Source organism: Cydia splendana, chromosome 4 (genome assembly GCF_910591565.1).
Source record: "Cydia splendana chromosome 4, ilCydSple1.2, whole genome shotgun sequence".
NCBI lineage: Eukaryota > Metazoa > Arthropoda > Insecta > Lepidoptera > Tortricidae > Cydia > Cydia splendana.
The window spans coordinates 20,038,802-20,062,273 of NC_085963.1; the positions used below are offsets into that span (position 1 = coordinate 20,038,802).

Consider the following 23,472-nt stretch of genomic DNA (forward strand, 5'->3'; position numbering starts at 1 on the left):
AATCATGTACACCTATTTTGACGACAACTTAGCAATGTATTAAATGTAATACACATGTACTTTTATGAGTTCTTGGCAATGTATTAAATATGATACGTAACAGTTTTATGTAAATATTGTATGTGTTAAATATTTTAAACACGAACACTATGTAAATCCTAATACACTAACGATAGTTAGCGCATTTAAATGTGGATTATGCAAAATATATACTAATCTAAGAAATAAGTGCAAAACTTACAGTACGAAACGAGATCTGTTGTTTCCGCGGCGAAATGTTGATAATTAGTAATTAATTTACAATGACACTTGTGTGTATTATTTTTTGCTTCAATAAAGGAGGGTAGATCGACATATTTATAGCAAAATTATTTTGTTAAGTAATAAAGTGAACCTTCTAGATTTTTTAATGTTCCATGTATCACGGGTGTTACAATGCCAAGATAAGGGTTAAGCGGACAATCCTTTTGATTTTTTAATTAATAAGACGCATCTTCACTTTGGTAGAGCCAATAAATAGTGTTGTGTGTGGGGTTTTAAGTACTTATACTTATTTGTATCACGACGTAAAACATTGTACTTGATAAGTTGAATAGAAAAATTTAAGTATGTATGTAGGTGTCAGCATCACTGGGCGAGAAGTCAAAAAGTAAAGCATTTGAAAAGAACCCTTCCATGACTTTGCCGTAGTGCCATACTCGTGAAAAAAATAAAACAGGGCAGCCCTAAAGGATTTACCTGCTCGTCACAGCCCTAAAGGCATTTCCTGGCCGTCGATCTGCCATTATACAGCTATCTACCTAAGTATTATACAGATAGCACCAGAAACAGCTAAACGGGAAGGGTATTCAAAATGGTCTACATAACTTTTCAGGAAAGGCCGTCAAAATTTTATTTCTGTATAATCAGTAATAGGTAACTTGGGTTGTTATGATTTGATTTGGAAACTGATTACACAAATAATAATTAATTATTGGCTTTCTTTCAAAGCTTCATTAAACTAAAGAAAAATTCAGAGCAAACGGTAGGCAAGTAGGTACTCAACTTGTTTTGGTCATTTTATTTTTTTCCTAAGGTCAAGGACGAGGTCTAATCTCCCCAATGGTGAAGTTGTGAACAGAAAATTTGGAACACCTCGCTGGCTTAGCTACTTTTGTGCTGACTGTGAAGGTGACGTTCGGATTCAGCCACCACCAACAATACTGCAGCAGTATTGGATTGCGACATTACTGCCGGCTGCAATACTGCCGCGAATGTCAAAAATCCGGGCATTTACATCGATTTTCACACTTGCAACAGTAATGCCGCGCTGCAATACTGCTGCAGTCGACTCCATTGCTGCAGGAAACTTCAACACTGCAGCAATGGTCTGAATCGAAATGGTACCTTAACCGTCTTTGATACAGGTGCAGCATTTAGCAGTTCTTATTAAGCGCACCATCCATCAGTGCCACGTATTACTTATGCATTCGCCACCGGCCGGTAATCCAGCGCGCCGGGAAGTAATGTTTTATTGTACTCTATTTAGATAATTAGTTATTCTGCGTGAGGTATTTTTGAAGCCACCTTGTTGATGTTTGGATTGTTTGCTTAAATAATATAATAAATATCTGATTTTTTAACTTTACTCTAATTTGTGTTACCATAAGAACGAATCATTATGACGATATTATCGCCTACACGTCGAAATTCAAACTCCTATGTTTTAATTTTTTTTTTTTTTTACTAAATAAATCTTTATTTAAGTACATACAATATATATACAGTGGTAAACGAAATTAATAACTAGCTTAAATCTAAAATAGGCCCTTGAGGCATTGTACCAAGGATGCTGGCGGCATTTCCTCGCTGTATCGCAATGCTGATACGTTGTGCGAGGTAGCCGCCAGCTCTTCGGTCAATTAAGTATGAAATAAATGGCCTTTACTCACGAGGAGGTCCGCTCATTCAAATAAAAAATATAGGTATAAATTGTATTGTATAAACATTAAAAAAGTTAGATGTAACCTTAGTTTGTAAACTTTAGTTATGAGTTGGAATAAAAAGGCTTTTTTTTTATTAAAATAAAAATTTACGTAACTTTTTAATAAATCACTAATTAGGACAGTTACGGATTAAAATTTAACGTCTAGACATTATTTTAAGACTAAATCTGATTTGGTTCAAGCTTTAATAGGTATAGTCTTTCGTGAATGTTTTTAGCGAATAATCAGTCTTAAAAAGTTTGTATTTACATCAACACCGTATCTGCACATGATACTAAGTAATAATTAGTCTCCTAGAGCCCCTAGAGTAACGTATTTAGGATGCAGCAAAGTACCCCTTTTAACCCTATTAGGCATCTAATGCAAAATATTGAAGCTCAGAAACAAATCTATTTATCGCCAGTCGTACACGATGTCACGCTAAATAAACTCAACAGTATCTGTATAGAAAATAGAGTTTAATTTTATTAGTACTCAACAAGCGGGCGTAATGCAAAACGGAAACTCCCTTGAGACAAACTCAATTAATTCCCTTTAAAACACAAGTCGCTTTCAATGAAAGCCTGAAAATTTAAACATTTTCTGATACAGTTCTAAACGCTTCGCATCCACCGCTTTCTTTCCTACCACCTCTTCTTTTTAAGTGTTAAGAAAGGCAGCAATGTACATAATACGAGTCCTTGTTCAAACTACGAGAGGGTTGTACAGTGCGCATGACAGTAAGTAACTTGTTGGCTCGGAAAGCGTTTCAAAGCGGCAGTGCGGCGTCCGACGTCCTCAGCGTATCCCGCTGGGGTTTACCGCTCCCGGACTAAGTTTCCGTTACGAAAAATCCGCGAAAAGCGTTCGAATTTCGAATTCGAAATGGATTAGGCGTGTTTTGTTTTTCATTGACTTTTCTGCCATGTTGGAAGCGGGGTTTCACGAAACATGGATACAACGTGACTTTAAAGAAATTAAGATTGAATTTGATGGAATGATTGAACTGTAAGTGTTTGTGATGGCGTTGAAGAGACTTGTTATCGTCTGGGCGGTCTGGCTGGCGTTGCCATTGGCAACGGGCCATCTCAACGTGCTCATCAGCCAGGCTGAAGTGATGAAATTGCTCGGTGAGTCTGATTAGAAACTGCACTTGTCTAAGTCTTGAGACTTGGCAAGTTGTGTGCGTTGTTCATCTTAACTACATATTTGATACTTAGAACTATGTTGTTTATGATAACTTTATATCATATGAATCTACAGAGAGCACATACTCTATTAGAAGAATGGTTGTCATGGTATTAGTATTTGATAGGAATGTTGCGCGTGGAAAATAAAACAGCGAAAAGCCGATATAGCCTTAAATTGTAGCTTATATAATATGTTGCAGGTACGGTGACGTTACAACTCAGAAATATAATTAAGACCTATAGTATGCAACTATTTTACGTTAAAGCTACCTATGAACAATATAAATATTTTGATTGCCCTGAAAAACTTTTCAGTAATATTTACACGGGTTTTCATGATTAGTTCATGTGCTATTTAAAACGAAAGGTTAACCGTTCTGATCGACAACCAACAACGTAGTAGATACTTTTTATCTCAATTTATCACATTTATAAATCATTTTGGATTTCACGGGCCTATAAATCCCGGTCTTTTGATAGGCTTGCGTAGGGATACCTATAGATCCAACACGTAGAGGCCCTTTGGAAAGCTTTAATGTCATGTAGAAATAAATGTCAATATATAATTATTATTAACTTATTATTATATGATATCCTTACGTATTTTTTTAGCCATAACAATGTATTCATTAATTTATTGAGTTTATTTCAATTAATCAAATTTCAAATTTAACGACCGGTCTGGTCTAGTGGATAGTGACCCTGTCTGCTAAGCTGATGGTCCTGGGTTCGAATCCCAGTAAGGGCATTTATTTGTGTGATGAACACTAATATTTGTTCCTGAGTCATGGTTGTTTTCTATGTATATAAGTATGTATTTATCTATACAAGTATGTATATCGTCGCCTAGTACCCATAGTACAAGCTTTGCTTAGTTTGGGGCTAGGTTTGATCTGTGTAAGATGTCCCCAATATTTAAAAAAAAAAAAAAAAAAAATTGGGGTAATCGGTCGGGAACCGACGGCCTCCCAATCCAAGGGCTAAAGTAGGTAGATCGAAAGGTAACTAAGTAACTTGAATAACTATTAGTCTCAAAGCTTTACCTATTACCTGCATATCAGTGGTCAGAAGCCAAAATTATTCGAACACAAGCTGACTTCCCAAATTGACTTCCTGACAATAGCCGTCAGCCGTTAAGACCATAAATTCAAATCAATTAACACCTCTGTCATCAAAATCGGCTTAGTAGGTATTAACAATACGGTAAAACATAGGTACCTACATACAATATGGTAAGGCTAAAACGGATATCATCAATGTTGCCTCTTTTCTGGAAACACCCTTTTATTTTACATCACATTACGACTCATATCATTCGTAAGAATTCTTTTACGTATCGCTAAGCAAAGACGTTCCATATATTTGAGACGTGACGACATTTCACAATCAGAATATTGATATTTCTCGTATTTAATATCTACATACGATCTGATACATAACGACCTGATTTGAATTTCATCAAAAGGCAGTAAGATTACCACACTGAGAAAAAAAAACATTAAAAATAATTGAAATTGCATTAGCGTTTAATGCTTTAAACAGTTCCATATGAGCCTATCGAACAAAGCGGTAAATGTAACTGTCCGTACGTTACGTACGTACGTACATTAGTTGATATTGTATATAGCGGTTAATCTCAATGAAATCAATTTAATGTGTGCTCGATAGATCATATTTTTTTTCAGTGCATTTACCTTTTTTTAATTTTGTATAATTTTATTGGTTACTTTTTAGAAAATAGAGAGAGAACAATATAGAGTATACTCTCCAGGCGGGTGTTGTGCCTGGCGACTGAAGTCTAGGTACTGAGAGTTGGTCAGAAGTTGTATACAGGATGGCCCATTTTGATCAGTCACTATGGGAAAATCTAAAACCATAAGACATACGACGATCTCTTTTCGACCATCTAGGTTCCAGGTCATCGATTTCAGTAACAAGAAAAACTGCATTCATATATTTAAAAAAAAGCGTACTCGGGTCGGGAATCGAACCCGGACGTTTTGAAAAATAGAACTAACATTATTTATATTTAGATATCGATTGTGTAGGTCTTAAGCAGTAAATGTTACTATGAAACATGATGTCTGAAATGAACTATTTCTTGTGGATTATACTGAGCAACTTTTACTATGGGACCAATCCCGATATCGCAAAAAAAATTACGCTCCCATAGAAAATGGACCAGCCAAAATGTATGAAACAACCAAATTATTTTTGGTTGTACCTGAGTACCTACCCACAACCCAAGTCTTCTTGAGCTTACTGTGGGGCCTAGACAATTTGTGTCAGAATGTTCTATAATATTTATTTATTTGGCACTAGCGACCCGCTCCGGCTTCGCATGGGGTTCTCAAAATCTTAACAAATTATACCTTCCTCAAGGATCACCGCAAAGGTAAAAACCGCATGAAAATCAGTAGTTTTTGAGTTTATAGCGAATATACATACACACAAACAGACAGACGCGGCGAGGGACTTTGTTTTATAAAGGTGTAGTGATTTATAATATAAGTAAGGATTAATTATTAGCACGATACCAAAACACCAGATTGCTACACATTAATTAACCAACCAGAACACCATGACACAGTTTAGGTATAATCACATTAAATCAACAAAGACAATTTAGTACTTACAATACGTGTTATCATAATGGATCGAATTCCTCTGCTAATGGAGCTTGAATACGATACTATTGAAACTAGAGGACGCGTTGCCGAAAAGGCTTTTATTTTTAAAGGTATAACCGGTTTTATGGGTAAATAACGAAACGTTTCCCCTTTTGTTATAAAAGACACACGAGAAATAGAATGTCACTGGAAAGCAATAATGCTGTAACCCGCAATACAATTGTAGTGCGGGTTACAGCATTATTGCTTTCTAGCGACGACATATTCGTTGAAAATAATACAGAATATAACCTTTTATAAAAAAAGAACGGAGATCATCATCATCCTACGCTGACAAAGTCGCGGCCAGTAGCTATTACCGTAGAATGGGCTTTGATTCGCGGGGTAACATTGATCATCGATTTTTGAGGAATAGGGAGTTGATTTTTGAACGCGACCTTAAACATTTTATGATGTGGTTGACAGGCTTAATAAAAATAGATAATGAAAGCGTTCAGAAACGTATTCCCTATAGTTTAAAAATCGATGATCAATGTCAACCCACGAATCAAAGTATTTACGGTTTACGGTACTACTTATTTTTATACCTTATTTTTTGCATAAATAGTCAAAATAAAATAACGCAAAGCAATAATAAATTCTCAGTATTGTTATTGTTTTGAAAACACAAACAATACTCAGATTTTGTCAGCAATGCTCGAGAAAAATATCAACTACCTACATAAATAACATAACCAATAAACAATGAAAATATCATCCAATCAATCTTTTATTTCCTAGTGGATCGGTAAATGACATGTCAACTTGTTTCCAATTTCCTCCCAAAAACATTCCCATACCGTATTGCGTTTGACTTGCGTCACCTCCGCACAAAACCTCTCACGACTGTTGATACGTCACAAAGGCATTGACGACCCCTGCCTCCGAAGATCAAAAAATGTAATTATCTACCCCTGATCTACCCTCAACCATTTATATTTGTTCTACAAATTCGACGTATGTGAGTGCGTGTCCGTTTGTTGAGACGGTACGGCAAAGTAATAATTGTATATTTTTCCTTGAATACTTTAAGGACAACACGCGTTAGCTTTTCGTGTTACTACACAATTGTTTCATAGTATTTTATTTTAAACAACTGTTAGTAATAAGGATATAATTAGTAAGCCATAATATACAGCAATAATAATGTAACATTTATAAAATGACTACCACTGGTGAACATTTTTTGTCTATTGAAACAGGTTCCTATTTAAAAACCTCTTATTCCTGATTTTAATAGAAAAACAAATTAAAGAAGGTAATACCCCCACAGAAAACCAGCGCCACGGTTTGCCTCGGCATTATGCTGACTGCTGAGTTATGTTAGCGCCCAAATGTTTTTTTTTTATGTTTTATGCCTTTCTCTTTTTTATGTACTATTTTGTGGCGTTAAATAAATGTATTTCTTCTAATCTTAATATAACAAAAGCTAGAAAACAATTGCGTTATCGTTACAATTTAACTCAACTAAGTCTAGCTACTTTTTTATTCACTTCTAGCACTAACCATTCACTTTCCCAACTAACAAATTCGCTTTCCAACACCCAACTTTCGCCATGCAACAATGGAAACAATTATAGTGCATCCGCCACTACTTTATTACTTTAGGGACTACATACTGCCAGATCTGAATGAAAATCTTATTAGAGATAAAAGAAACGCCACTGCGCAATGCATACAGAATTGAGACATAAAACAAGCTGTCAGATAAGTGCAGTGGCTGAATAATGGTCAGTGCATGATGGAATGAAGGCTGCATAGTTGTGATATAGTTGGATATCTAGAAATGCGGGGACGTGAGCTACATGCGAATAAAAGTAGTGTTTAGTGTATGCGGGCCTTTGGTCGGGAAACATAAACAGCATCGTTGTATATTATGTAAAGACTTTTATCACAAATGTCTGTAGGGAACCAATCAATCATCTGTTATTTTCGTACTCTCAGAAAGATTTTACTTTGTCATGTTAAAATGGGACCGATTTGGACATTTATTTTTGAGTCGTTTCCAATAACAAATCATTCTTGTAAATAGTAAGGTTGGCTTTTAGAACATCCTCCACATTAGTAGTAAGCATAATTAATTATTTAATTAACTTCGGTATTTAGTCTATAAAACACGAGTAGGTAAGAGTAAATAGGTAACTAATGAAACAAAGACTAACCTTCCTGTAATTAAGGATTACTCTAGAATATTCGAACTTTATTTTGAACGTAGAAAATAATACTTATATTTACTACTCAAACGTATGACTAAAACTAAACAGGTATCTTACGTGTTTGTTTTTTTGGATAGTTACTGAGTCTTATTGAATAATGATCAGTGATCACTGTACTGTCTAAAAAGTTGTTTCAAGAATCGATTCACTTTAAAAAAACCCGTATCAAAAAGTTTGTAATAATGCTTTTATACAACTCTTATATAACTTCTTATCGAAAGGAAACAAATTATACCAATAAACTAATACTTTTATAGCACGAAAGCTCAACGTACACTCGATTAGACAAGCATAAATCATTTTAATGACAAATGACAGTCGTATGTGTCAAAAATAATAGACTGGAGCGACATCTGTCGTGCGGGGAATTAATGACAGTTCAAACATCAATTTGGGAGTCTTATCGTATGGTTGCAGCGGTGGGGTGTCAATGTATGGTCGACGTCAAATGTGTTAACAAATTTAAACCCTATTCCTTTGTAATAAGGATATGTATGTACATATCTGTAAAGGCGTTCGTATGGGGTTATTTAGCAATTTTTGTAGTGGAGATTACGGTAATGGTGGAATAAATGGGGTGATTGGGAGCGCTGAAGAATGGCAAAGTTGTGTCTTCATTTTAAATGTGTGGGGTGCCGTGATTATACTCGTATCGTATAATTAGATCTCAATTATTCTGGTTGGCAAACAAAGTGATGACTAAGTGCAGTTGTATTTACTTTTTTGCTTTTATAAATTGTCCCCAGCTTTTACCTTTTTACTACACCATAGTCCATAAGAGCAACGGGCATCTTAAGGGGCCCACAGATTACCAGTTCGCCGGACGATATCAGCCTGTCAGTTAAACGCAAATGGTGACAGTACCGAACAACTGACAGGCTGATATCGTCCGGCGAACTGGTAATCTGTGGACTCCTTTATAGGTACCATTTGGATTCAGATTGCTCCAGCATTACTGCAGCACTATTGCAGCGCGACACATGTCATATTCGGGTAGCAAAATTGATTTCGGCATTTGCGGCAGCAATGCAATCGCAGCAATGCAATCGCAGCCATTTCGCTTCACATTACAGCAGTTCAAGTGGGATTGGGCGGGACATGTCTGCCGTATGCCGGATCGGTGGGCTAAACTGGCTACTGAATGGACACCGCAGACTAGCCGGAGCAGAGGCAGCCCAAAAAAGAGATGGTGGGATGACCTCGACGCTTTTCGCAGCGACTGGCGGGAGCTTGCACCAAACCGTGGTGTATGGCGGAAGAAATGGGCCTTTGCCCAGCAGTGGGACACAACATAGGCTCTGAAAAACAAATAACAGCAGGAAAGTATATTCAAGCGGTACCTTTATTATTTCACGAGTTTTCCACGGTACATAAACCAAAAAAACCTTGTGAGGGAGTTAAGACTATGTGTGTATACATACTAGCGTACTCTTTTAGCACAGAAGAGAAAAGACGTAATTGACTGAATTTTGTGAGTAAAATAAGCTGTTTAGCGTTAGAATTGCTGTTAAAGGGATAATATCAATAAAACGTACTTGAAGTCGGTTTATGGCGTAGTTTATGGCAGGTTTAGTGCGATTTGTAAGGTATAGGTGCTAAAAGGGCGTAGTTGTAATAAATATGTATAGTTACAATTGGGGAAGAAAGGGTCCAATGGTTTCTAAGACTTAGTGGTGTACGAGACGACCCAATAATCCTTGTTCCTTTGGCGAACGTCGAAGCGTCTGAGATCTCCTGCTCGTACAACATATAATTGTAAAATATTCTTTACAAAATACTTATTTCATAAAAACTTCCTTGCACTATTTAAAAATAAATAATACAATAGAAATTTCCAGCCTTCCTACGTGTTCTAACGAAGACGCATGCCGTCCATTTGTGCCCGTCGCTATGTGGGTCACTGGGCTGTTATGTTATATATTATGGTAATGAGGGATGACCACTCCCTTTATTTAGGTCTTGTACTTTATGTACTAACAACGTACCTATTGAACTATTTAAAAATAAACAAAAACACAATAGAAGTACTCAGGCTACGTGTTCTAACGAAGACGCATGCCGTCCATTTGAGCCCGTCACTATGTGGGTCACTGAGCTGTTGTACATGGTAATGAGGGATGACGACACCCTGCGCTATTTAGGTCTTGGGCTTTATGTACTATAAAATGTGGCTGTAAACTACAAGTGTGATATAAAATACAGGAAAACAATTTAACAAATTAATAATGTGTAATAGGATAATATTCAGTCCTTTAGTATATGTGGTGTTTTGTCATCTACTTAGGTTAAAAAAATATTTTTAGAACTAAATGATATCAGGAAGTGTCATGTGTTATATCTTAAATTAAGGTCAATTTGGAGAAGACCATCTCATCATCATCATCATCTCAGCCATAAGACGTCCACTGCTGAACATAGGCCTCCCCCTTGGACCTCCATATGTGCCGGTTGGAAGCGACCCGCATCCAGCGTCTTCCGGCGACCTTAACAAGATCGTCTGTCCATCTTGTGGGTGGACGTCCTACGCTGCGCTTGCTAGTCCGTGGTCTCCACTCGAGCACTTTTCGACCCCATCGGCCATCTTCTCTGCGTGCAATGTGGCCTGCCCATTGCCACTTCAGCTTGCTAATCCGGTGGGCTATGTCGGTGACTTTAGTTCGTCTACGGATCTCCTCATTTCTGATTCGATCACGTAGAGAAACTCCGAGCATAGCCCTCTCCATAGCTCGTTGAGCGACTTTGAGTTTTGAGATGAGGCCGATAGTGAAAGACCACGTTTCGGAGCCGTAAGTCATCACTGGTAACACACATTGATTAAAGACTTTCGTCTTGAGGCACTGAGGTATGTCGGACGAAAAGACATTACGTAGTTTCCCGAACGCTGCCCAACCGAGTTGGATTCGGCGGTTGACCTCTTTCTCGAAGTTGGACCTACCTAATTGGACTACTTGTCCTAGGTAGATGTACGAGTCAACAACTTCGAGTACCGAGTTCCCAACAGAGACTGGGATGGGCACAACATTGGCATTTGACATAAGTTTCGTCTTGTCCATGTTCATTTTCAAGCCCACCCATTGTGAAACTCTGTTGAGGTCATCGAGCATCATGCTGAGTTCCTCCATCGACTTTGCCATGACTACGATATCGTCGGCAAACCGAAGGTGAGTGATGTATTCGCCGTTGATGTTGATGCCAAGTCCTTCCCATTCCAGGAGCTTGAAGGCGTCTTCCATTACGGCAGTAAACAGTTTCGGAGAGATAACGTCTCCCTGCCTTACACCTCTTCGCAATGGAATCGCCCTCGTGCTCTGCTCCTGTACTCGGACCGACATGGTGGCGTTACTATACAAACACTTCAACACTTCGATGTACCGATAGTCAATATGGCATCGCTGAAGAGACTCAAGCACCGCCCATGTTTCCACCGAATCGAAGGCTTTCTCATAGTCCACAAACGCTAAGCATAATGGCAAGTTATACTCTTCGGTCTTCTGTATAACTTGCCGCAGCGTATGGATGTGGTCTATGGTACTATAGCCTTTTCGGAAACCGGCTTGTTCGGGAGGCTGGAAGTCATCAAGTCTGTGTTCGTGATGACCCTTGAAAACAGCTTATAGACATGGCTCAGAAGCGTGATGGGTCTGTAGTTCTTCAATAGGTTGTTATCACCTTTTTTGAAGAACAGCACCACCTCGCCTCTATTCCATGTTTCAGGCGTTATGCCCTCGGACAAGACGGAATTAAAGAGCTTCTGGAGGACTTTAAGTACCGTTGTTCCACCCGCTCTCAGAAGCTCTGAAGTGATTCCGTCTTTGCCCGGCGCCTTGTTGTTCTTAAGCTGCTTCAGGGCCATCCTAATCTCGTACAGACTGATGTCCGGGATATCTTCGGTATAATGTCGGGACAGCTTGGCTCTTGGATCTCCTACCAAGCTGTGTGTGAAGACCATCTATCAGGTAAGATCTACAAGCTTTTACGTCGCTTTTGACTCTTGCATTTGTAAGGTAAGGTAAGGTAAGGTGTGTAGGTACACACCTTACTCCACTTACACATGGTAGGTAGAGCAGAAGGAGCAAAGCTCTTCCTTTCTGACTGTGTTTGAGCGAAGTACGTAATCAAATACGAGAGTTTTTGCCCTTTGAGGGTCTTCCCAACCAAAAATATTCCCATCCCTACAATAACCTTACCTATACAAGAAAATCAACAAAAACATTAAATCAATAAAAATAGCATGTTACTAATTAGACTAGCCAAGTTACAAATGAAGTCGTAACATGTCATAATAAATAACTTTATGACACTCAAGACCCGTTTGTCAAAAATAACCTTTAACAGAAACACCAAGAGCGCTGAGCGCCATTAATCTGACAAACTTTTACAAATTGGCGTTTAAAACGCATCAGTCAGTGTTACCATGATGAAATTGATGAACAACTCGCCAGACCGTCACGTGAGTTGCGATGTTAAGTGTTACAATCGCTTTTAAAACTTAAAAGAGTCCGGCACTCGAACCAACCAGTCACCCAGCTAGTACCGTAAAATGGGGTCAGTAGGGTCAAAACTGAAATTCAAACCTCGATAACATTTTATTTTTACATATGAAAACTGAATGGTGTACATAATAAGTGTTCATTTCATAACTTTGACGATAAAGAGGAAAACCCACCTCACCCCGTAGTGCCTCGTATTTGGGGTGAGAGGGGTTTTCATACAAAGGTGATTTTGGAAGATTGTTGGATCGATTTTTTTTATTATGCGTATTATAAATTGGAATACATTATTTTTGTAGCAGTAGCCTTAAAATCCCTTCTCACCCCCCTCTCAAACCTTCTCTCCCCATTCATAACCCACCTCTCCCCGCGAAACCTACTCACCCCGTTTTACGGTATAGTATTTTTCAAACTGGAAGGGTACGATGATAGATGTCATCTCTATACAATTTATTACCTAAAAATGCCAAATGTCGCAGAATTGTATTTAATTCACATCTATCATATCATCTACCCTCCCAGTTTGAAAAACACTACAACGAATGCCCTTTCAGTGTCTTATAATTATGTAAGCTCAATAAGCTTTACGAACACCAGAAGAAGTACTTAAATGAGAAACTAATTCAGATGTGTGCATTACGCCGGAGCCCCACTGCTGCGCACGCTATGTACACGACCCACGTTCCTATACAAAATTTCATGGGCTTGCCCAGGGTTTGTATTAAAACGTAGGCCGTGCATGTAGCGTGCGCAGCAGTGGGACTCCGGCCTTACTTCTGGAGCATTCCACGGGTTGTCCCGTACAAACGCATTTTATTTCCTGTGTTATAACTTTTATTTCGGCATTTAAAGCAGGCAATTATTTTTCTGTGCATATTTTTGACCATTTGCCATAGAAAAGGAAACTTATACCTGCAAATCTTCAGAAAATTGGTATCGTCTTGGGTCGTCCCATTCGTTTTTCGTCAAGTTCTTAAATTAATCCTATTCTGCTTTCGTCACTGAAACACATTGAAACATTAACTCTAACACATTAACATTAACTTATTGAAAGCCACCAACGATTGTGACGATTGTAGATAACCCTGAAGTCCAATCATTCACTCCGTCTCGCGTTGCATTTTAATTATCTAGGTAATATGTTCGTGTTATACTTTTCAGTTACACGGGTCAAGTACACGTTTGTCTGAACGCTCGACTCGTCCAGCTACACGAATACACGTAACCCTGATGCCCAACCATCCACTCCGTCTCGCGTTGCATTTTAATTATCTAGGTAATTCATGTTATACTTTTAAGGTAGGTACTCGGGTTTGTCTGACCGCTCGACTCACTCGTCTGGTTACACGAATAACCCTGATGTCCAACCATTCCGTCTCGCGTTGCATTATAATTGGCTAGATCTGCTCCTGTCATTTTTCACCTGACACTGTCGAGAACCCATGGTAATACATTACTTATGATGGATGGTTCTGATATTTAAGAACTTATACATTCCTGGATATTTATAGGGGCTTGAGGTGTGAAATCGGGGGGCATGGTGGTGAACGCAGTTAGGTGAAGGTAACTGAGTGAATAAATACAAAAAATGGGAGTCTCGAAATAATGTTGATATAAAAATATTGTTAGAAAACTTTCTTCTTTTTTAGGGTTCCGTACCCAAAGGGTAAAACGGGACCCTATTGCTAAGACTCCGCTGTCCGTCCGTCCGTCCGTCCGTCTGTCTGTCACCAGGCTGTATCTCATGAACCGTGATAGTTAGTTGCTAGGCAGTTGAAATTTTCACAGATGATGTATTTCTGTTGCCGCTATAACAACAAATACTAAAAAGTACGGAACCCGCGGTGGGCGAGTCCGACTCGCACTTGTCCGGTTCTTTTTATATATTGCTGTTACTAATAATAATAACCTACAGTAAGTATTAAGTTCAGTCACCATTGGATAGGTATATATCGTAACGGCCAAGGTGCTCAAAAATGTCTGCACTTTCTACTGTCGTGGTAATAGAGGCTTTATTCAGATATAAATATTTACCGTGATGGCGACTGTACATTAAGTTCTAGAAAGTCATATATTTAGGGTTAGTACAAAATACAGTCTCCTACCTAATTGTGAAATAGATGGAGTCAGCATCAAATACCAAGTGACCAAATAATATATCGTCACATTACTATAGCAATGAAGGAAGGTGTGTTACGATATATTTTGCCACTTTGACCGTCACTGTTTATTTAATGATAACTGTAACTACTTAATTCATATGTATAGATGGCCAAGCAAATCTTGTCAGTAGAAAAAGGCGCGAAATTCAAATTTTCTATGGGACGATATCCTTTCGCGCCTACATTATTCATATTTGCCGCCTTTTTCTACTGACAAGATCTGCTTGACCCAGTATAGTTTTATTATCGTTCTATTAAAGTTCGCAACAGACACAAAAACAAAAGAAGTAACTTTGCTTTTTGCGATAGAGCCATGAGTAGTAACTATTATGATCTAAAAACACATCTATTTATGATAATCATTATCATTTCCCCGCCCAATTTCATATTCAATTCCCAATTCATTTGATTCCCGCACAACGCACAATTGCCTCGGGATCTGATAATAGTTAGCGGTCGCCATAAACTACACTATAAAATGGACTCGTAAAATACATTATTTTAACAGTTATTAGCTATGGTTTTAACGATACGCTTTCATATTTAGCATATTAGGACATCTATTGGGAAATATAAAAATAACCATGTATCGCTGCGAAATAAAATATGAACTTGCAGACCTTAATTATAGGTACAAACTTTTCAGTCTTTTGCAGAGTTTTTTAAAAGCAATAAATATTTAAAATATCGATAGAACACATAACATATGTCCCTCAAATATGTTACAACTTATAGTCAAGTGTAAAAATATGGGTGCATATAACTTCTCAAAAATATGTCCCATGGTTCTTAATTCGCTGACATAAGAGCTATGGGACATATTTTTGAATATGATGCGTGCACCCATATTTTTACCCTTGACTGTACAATCAGATAACCTATTATTTACGAGTTAATTTTACTAATAAACAATGCAATTAACATCCTCTCTTGCATGAAATCAAACGTGCCATATTTTCCGAAAACACACACAGTACTAAATAAACGTACTTTATGACACTTTAAATTTATGACATGTGCGTTGCGTATACGCCGTAAAACATTGATAACCAAACGTGCAATCAAATGGTTCCCTGTGGACTGCCAAAACTGGTGGAATGGATGCTTTGCTGTATATGTTTGGTGAAAGGCGGAAATTAGCTATAATGATCATTACTCATCAGAAGCAGCCATTTCATTGCAGATCGGCAGTACATAACATTTTGTTCAGCAAAACAATTAATTAATTGTGAAAAAATTGCTAATTTATTCAGGACTCACTTTTACATTTTAAAAATATTCTGTAAATGTGGCATTGAACTATTAGGTGTTTTATATCTCTATTTGAAAGACCGCATTGACTCCCTTATAATAGGTAGGTAGTTAGGTACCATGGCAATGCAGCCAGCCTCGGGGCTCGCTGTCCATCGGCAGAGATATTTTAAGTTTATTTATAGTTTTTTGATACTTATCTCTTAATTGAAAACCGAAAACATACCTACTTAATTTAAAAAAAGGAAAAAAAGCAACCTAAAATAAATAAATAAAAAACCGGCCAAGTGCGAGTCGGACTCGCCCACCGAGTATTCCGGCCTTTTTAGTATTTGTTGTTATAGCGGCAACAAAAATACATTATCTGTGAAAATTTCAACTGCCTAGCTATCACGGTTCATGAGATACAGCCTGGTGACAGACGGACGGACGGACGGACGGACACCGGAGTCTTAGTAATAGGGTCCCGTTTTTACCCTTTGGGTACGGAACCCTAATAATAATAATAATAATAATAAAAAGCTTTATTTATTTATAACTCCCTAATAACTACATAATTAAAACTTGTTACCTAAAAAAAGTAAAAACATAATAAAAATAAAAAGCCTAATATGTTTATTTATAATTCGGCTAGCTAGATCAGATCACCCAAGGTCCGACCCCAGTGCAAGGGTTTCCATAAGGCTGGCTGCGTCACAATAACTTTCTTAACAACCTTTAGCGAGCAAACGTAGATCAAGCGTAAGCGTAAGCGAGAACCCGGAGATCAAGCGTAGAGTAGCCATGGCGAAAGACGCGATGACACGCCTTCAGAACATCTGGAAAAATCGGGGTATAAGCTATAAGACCAAAACTCGCTTAGTCAGAGCCTTAATAATGCCTATCTTTCTCTATGGAGTAGAGACGTGGACAATCCGATCAAGAGAGAGGCAGAGAATAGATGCGTTCGAAATGTGGTGCTGGAGGCGAATGCTACGAATACCGTGGACGGCAAAACGCACAAATGTGTCTATTCTCTCACAACTTGGCATCAAGACTCGGCTGTCCACCATATGTCTGCAACGCATACTGTCATATTTCGGTCACATCATGCGAAGAGAGGATAGCAATCTGGAAAAATTGGTCATTGTTGGCAATACCGAAGGCAAGAGAACACGAGGCCGATCGCCAACACATTGGTCTGACCAAATAAAGGAAGCCACCGCCTCTTCCAAGCTACATCAAGTAGTGAGGGCTACTTTGGACCGCAACCGATGGAGACAGATTGTTTATTTGAGGGGTTCCAGTGACCACGATCCTCAGTAATGAGGGACCGACCAGAGAGAGAGCGAGCAAACAGACTGTTTTCTAAAAATTACTTATGTATGTTCATCGTTAATTAAATAATTTGTCTATTAATACTTACTATGTAACAACGTCTCCACTGTTTCTACCAATTTCACGAAATCAAGTAAACCTCAGTATAAATAAATCTCAACTACCAATTACTGTAAGCCTACAATTCGCGTGTGTTTGGTAGGGTTGTCTCTATAAATAGACCGGACAAAGGACACCGTGGGAACCATCTGGTGCAACACGGCCGTTTGTCAACCCTTCACCAATTACAAGATAGAATTAAATATAGAACGGAATAGAAAGCTTAAGGTTTGGTGTAACAGTGAATAATACAATATACTCAGTGTTTCATGGATTATAAATTATAATTTAGTTTGACACAAAACAACCTGTATACTTATTTAATTACACAAACGGGTCTAACGCAATATACTTTCATTGTTTTTACCTTAACGCGAGAGTTAACAGTGTTATGACCTGTATACTAATTTTTTGTACTAATTGAAAAAGTTACTAGTTTGCTTACTTTTAAACTAGGACATATTGGGAGTTAGTGCGTGTAGGAGGTAACACAATTTTTAGTACCTATTTATAATAAATGTAGATTTAAATCTTGAAAACGTCTGATAGGCTACGCCTAATAGAAATGCTGTTTGTATAAAAAAGATATTAGGTAAAATTTTTGTATAATTTATAATACCTATATTAGGCATTAATTAATTCATAAACAATAATTATTTGTTATACTCGTACCTACCCGCATTCGGTAAGCGAATTTAATTTTAGCTTGTATACCTATCAGTGGCGGCGCGTCCATAAAAGCAGTTCCCACCGGCTTGCCTGTTTTTGGACGTTTGAGCAAAGTTGTAAAGGAAATATGTAAGCCAAATTAGCCCCGGCTGGCCTATGGATATGTTTGACGCGCCGCCACTGATATCTATGTATGTTCAAGTGATAGTTCGTGTATATTCAAGGCGATACAGGCTAACCCGTGTTACCCGTGTATTTTTCTCCCCTTTTGTGAAGACACCTCATAATTTGCCACCGTAATTACCTGTATTTATAGCCGCTGATAGCTTCGACAGCTCCCGTCAGACTGTCAATAATTATCGTGTTCTATATCAGTACTGTTTGACGTTAGTTGACCAGCGCGATATTTCCAGTGAATTATTTAAGTGGGCGGAGTTTACAAACGGCAATAATAGCACGAGTTTCTTTGCAGTCTTTTTTCTTTTCTTCGGCTGAATGGATAATAAGTAACAAGGCTGTGGTTATTCTGCGAAGTATATTTTTTGTTGACTAAATAATTCGTTTTGGACTCTTCAGTTGGGACAGTTCACTATGCAATTGAAGATAGCCGTTCACTCCGTTCGAGCGCTTATGATATATCGGGGGCAGTGTGCAAAGAACAATCTAATTCCAAGATGAACTGACGATCTAGTCATGTTAGAAGAACACGCACGACTCGACGTTGTATCATCCTTGAGGGAGGCTTTTGTATGTATCAGCTGACAACATGATGGTTATGACTTTTTTCCTTAGCCAATTTGAGTATCCTACTGCTGGGCAAAGGCCTCTCCCCTGGTTCTCCATAACTCCCGATGGTTATGACTTACGAAACTTAAATTAAAAGCATCTTACAGTCAATGTATTTAACAAAAGCTTTGTACCTTTTATCGTGTTTATTTCTATTAACTTACACAATAAATCAATCGTTAAACTTTACACAAACAATAGCTTAGCTTGCACGTGTTACCCGGTGTTCAGTTTATTTTGCCACAAGTGTACACTCCATGCTGTGATGTTATTCCCGTAACTAGCGCAAATACGCATTTGCCTCCTATCCAACGTAAGTGTGAACTCTCGTTATAATCGATTGTTATTAATATAAAGGTCAAGTTATACTGGTTAGATGTTTCAGCAAATTGCAAGATAAAAGATAAACTTGACGCGTGACGGAGTTATGGCTTGTTTACCTATCCCATTACACTGGCGGGTAAGTTAATGGCTTTTAGATTATGAATTTACTGTAATTTGGTAAAGTGGTTTTTATAAGTTCAGGTACGTGGTGCTATTTTTGGATAGTCATGTTAAGGTGAAAGTACGTGATACTATAAAGATAAGTAAACCCACTAAAAAACTTATAAGCTAAAGTACTTTTAATATAAATAATTCAGCACTTGCGCCGTACTTCATTTAACGGCTTAAAGAAATGCATTTGGTAATTGAAATAATTTCAAATCTCTGTTTATTCAGAATATTTAGATACTGTATTTTTAAAGTATTGCCCGAAAACGCGCAAAGAGGCACAATCCACCTGACGATGCCGACATGGCTCCCTGCTTCAACTGCCACGAATGCGGTCGCAAATGTCGGTCCCGCATTGGCTTATACAGCCACTAGAGATGTTGTTCCTCGCTTACAGACGCTGCATAAATCATCTTTCAAGATGTTAAAGGCCTGATGATGATGAAATTATGAAAATGATTTCTACTAAGTATTGATTTAAATAAACCAAAGCTTATATCAACTTGAATTTAAATTCCATTATGCACAGGTTGTTTTGTATTAGCCACATATTGGAAACCTCTTATACCCTTCGTTTATACCTAATGAATAGCCATTATTTAAAACAACTGTTTTTAATTAAAATTTCTGCTATTTCGACTATTTATATAAAAAAATCGCGCGTATCCTCAGATACTTCGGACATGTGACGCGACGTGGAGAGCAGGCCATGGAGAGACTTGTTTTCCAGGGACGGGTCAATGGCTGTAGGTCAAGAGGACGTTCCCCAATGCGTTGGACGGATCAGATAAAAGCCCTTACCAACACCCCACTTAACACATGTGCCAGAGAAGCATCTGCCAGGGAGAACTGGCGTAGAATCGTTCGTCGTTCAACGTGACCACGACTGCTCTGTCAAGAGTAATTCGACGGAGAAGAAGAAGAAGATATAAAAAAATATATGCAAAAACAGGTTGTGTTACTTTGAACGTGGCAGTCAAAGTATCCAGTGATAAGAGACTGGACTGGGCACCGCACACTACAAAAAGGTTCATGTTTATATATTGAACTTTAGTCAAGTGTATTAGTTTGTGTTTGTTGCTAAGTCAGTCTGTTTTCCAGTTAAACGAAGCCAGGAATGAAGTGGATTCCGTTCGCATTGAACTAACAAACAAACAAAGTTTTTAACTTTTTCCAAGTCCCTGTTACTTTCCAAATATCATACTGTGTCTGTGAAGAGTGTTATTGAAAAAGCAACTATACTTGAAGTAAATAAAGCCCATTTTTAAATACATAATAATTTATATAAGTTTAGTTAAAGGACGCATCTAGTGAAGCAATGCACAATCAAAGAGAAAATGTTTTTCTTTTGCTGCAGAAGATAGTTTCGTTTATCTTTTTTATTTTGTTTTGAGTTTAGCACGGAAAGCATTGTTTTAATTAAGTATTTAGGATAATAAATATGTAATTATTTTAAAAATAAACTGCAGGATTAGTAAAATAGGTTATTTGTGTATAAAAAATGGTACCTAATGGATAAGTATTCAAGCTATGGAACGATGTTACTGTCATGTATTTTTTCTATATTTTAGGCAATAGCAAATTTAAAAACTTCCTATGTGATGATTTGTTTGGATCGAACATTCTAAATTAGAGTAAGTATAAGAATAGCTCAATGCTTGTGTCGTAGTAAAGTTATGTATCAGTTTATAAACGTATGTATGTCATTTTATTAAATTGCCTTATTATTGATAATAACCGATTGAAAAATAGCCACATTCATCATAAGCAATTTAGCACCATACGTCGTAATATTATAAAACCATTATATACTTACTTGAAAAGTCGACTTTTTCCGACGATAAAATATTAATCGTGTGAAGCCAGTCAACATTCACAGTAAAAAAACGAACCACTTATACAATAATCAACGTCAAATATATGTATACGATTTTCTACCTTTTATCATTGAAATAAAGCGTATAAATGGACATTATATTAGATATTCTATAACTTGAAGAAGTACGAAGGTACAAATTACTTTAATAGACGATTCAAAACTACCACATGACGTGTAAATTGTTACCTACGTTCGTCGTTTGAAAAGAATATTCGTGAACTTTTCTTTTCCTTTTCAAGCGAGTATAAATTGTCTTTTTAGTTGCTGTCAAGAATTTAACTCAGTTTTAAAAATTTTAATGATCACAAGTATAAGTCTTTAATTGATAAAATGTCCCAAACTTAACTCCCAATATTAACTTGCTCCTGAACTATTACAAACGTAGTAACGATTTTCCTCTCAAGATATTAACATTATAGAAAATATGTTTACACAATTTCTTGTCACTGAACCCCAGAGCTATTGTTAGGTATATTTCAATTCCCAACAATTTTGTTTTTAAGTTTTAATATTAATTTGTTTGTTTATAATATTAAAGTATACCTGCCTAATAGTTTAGCTTTCTATTTGTGACTAAGAAAAGAAATTGATAACACAAGCATTAGTTGAAAATATTCACTTAAAGCAAAATGTATGTAAACACTTTATTGTACATAAGACAGATTAAATTACAATGAAACAAAATATATATAATGTACAAAGGCGAACTTATCCCTGTAACTCAGCGGTCGGCAACCTTTTAGCAGCCAAGGGCCACATAGTAGTTAACGAAGTTGACGCGGGCCGCACTTTGGTAATATTTGTGACTTTGACGTTTGTCAATATTACATACAAAATAGCCAGGGAGGCTCGTGGGCCGCAAGCGAGAGGTTCGCGGGCCGCATGAGCCTCGCGGGCCGCTTGTTGCCGACCGCTGCTGTAACTTATCAAAATAATGTATACCGAGATTCCAGCAAGAATTTCTACCAGATATGTGTACAAACAATAACTATTCTTCTCAAGAAAAATTAGCATCTTCATCTCCAAGCGCTGGCTCAGCTAATACGTTTTGTTTTCTTTAAAAACAATTTCGGGGACGCAATTCTGGAAGTTGGAACATTGTTTTGCACTATAAGGCTTAATGGTGCCAAATGCTTGAGCCAAAAAGTTACAGAAGTCAGTCGAGATGAAATAGTGGTCTATGAATGCAATTTGTTTTAAGTTAGATGCATGAAGTTAAATAGTACAATATATAATTATGTTATTTTTAATAAATAATTATTATGACAACTTTTTCGTCTTATATTAAAGTTCGTTAATTCTTTTGTTGAAGCGAATAAAATTCGTTTGTGAAATCAAAGATAAACTAAAACTTTTAGGCCTTAGCTTATCCGTTTTAGGCTCTCCTTTTTTTTTTAACAGTAACATTGAAATTTTTAATATGTTAATGTTGAATCGGTCACTTACTTTAGATATAAGTACCTAATTATAATCTGAATATTTATAAAAATTGACCCGTTTTCAATCTTCTTACGTGTAAATGATCTCATGTAGGTAAGTAAAGTATGTAGTACTTACTGGCCGCGTAGCCAACATGCCAATCGCTTACGCTCCATAGCGATCGAAACACAACTGTCACTGTCGCACTAATGTGGAAGAGTGATAGACAGACATAAAGCGTTTCGCTTTCGTAGCGATATCGATTGTCACCTTGGCCGGCTGTCTCCTCATTCTGAATCCCAATATATGCTCGTACTTGCATAATAAATACTCCATACATAATTTATGTACCGCCTCTGAAATTGCAAATGTCTAATTCTAATATAAACCACAGTGTCCACTTGCGATAAGGTAGACCATAAGGTGCATATCCACTTCTGTTCCACACAGTAACACTAGGTAACTTACCTAGTTACTTATTGTTGCACAGTGTTGTTCCAAAGTTGTTACAAAAGTTAAATGCGGTGTGGATGCACTTATATGTCACCATTAATTGTGACGTTCGGATGTCAACTGCAGGTGCATTACCGTTGCAGCGTTATTGTGCCGCTTTTAATAACCTTGATAAAATGAGTGACGATTGCCGTCGCAAAACCTACTGCCGCGATTATAACGTTCATTCTGTCACTTATGATTATTAAGGAAATCGACAGATACAGCGGCGGCAACACCGAAGCCACAACAGTAATGTAGCTGCAGTTGACATCCGAACGTCACCTTTAGGGTAACATTCCATTTCTGACCGCAGCTGCACTACTGGTACTGAACGCGTCGGTGTTATTGTCAATTTCCATAGTAAAATGAACAGT

General features: G+C 37.4%; 1 protein-coding gene across 1 annotated transcript in view; it reads left to right on the forward strand.

Annotated features, from left to right (window-relative positions):
- Positions 1-2,659: 2,659 nt before the first annotated feature.
- The window catches only part of LOC134790171 (tyrosine-protein kinase Drl), a 67,603-nt gene continuing 46,790 nt past the window's right edge, over positions 2,660-23,472 (forward strand). Inside the window, exon 1 of the mRNA XM_063760985.1 lies at positions 2,660-3,094. Within this exon, the coding sequence (XP_063617055.1) occupies positions 2,986-3,094 (109 nt within the window). The 5' untranslated portion in view covers positions 2,660-2,985. The remainder of the gene's footprint in view (positions 3,095-23,472) is intronic.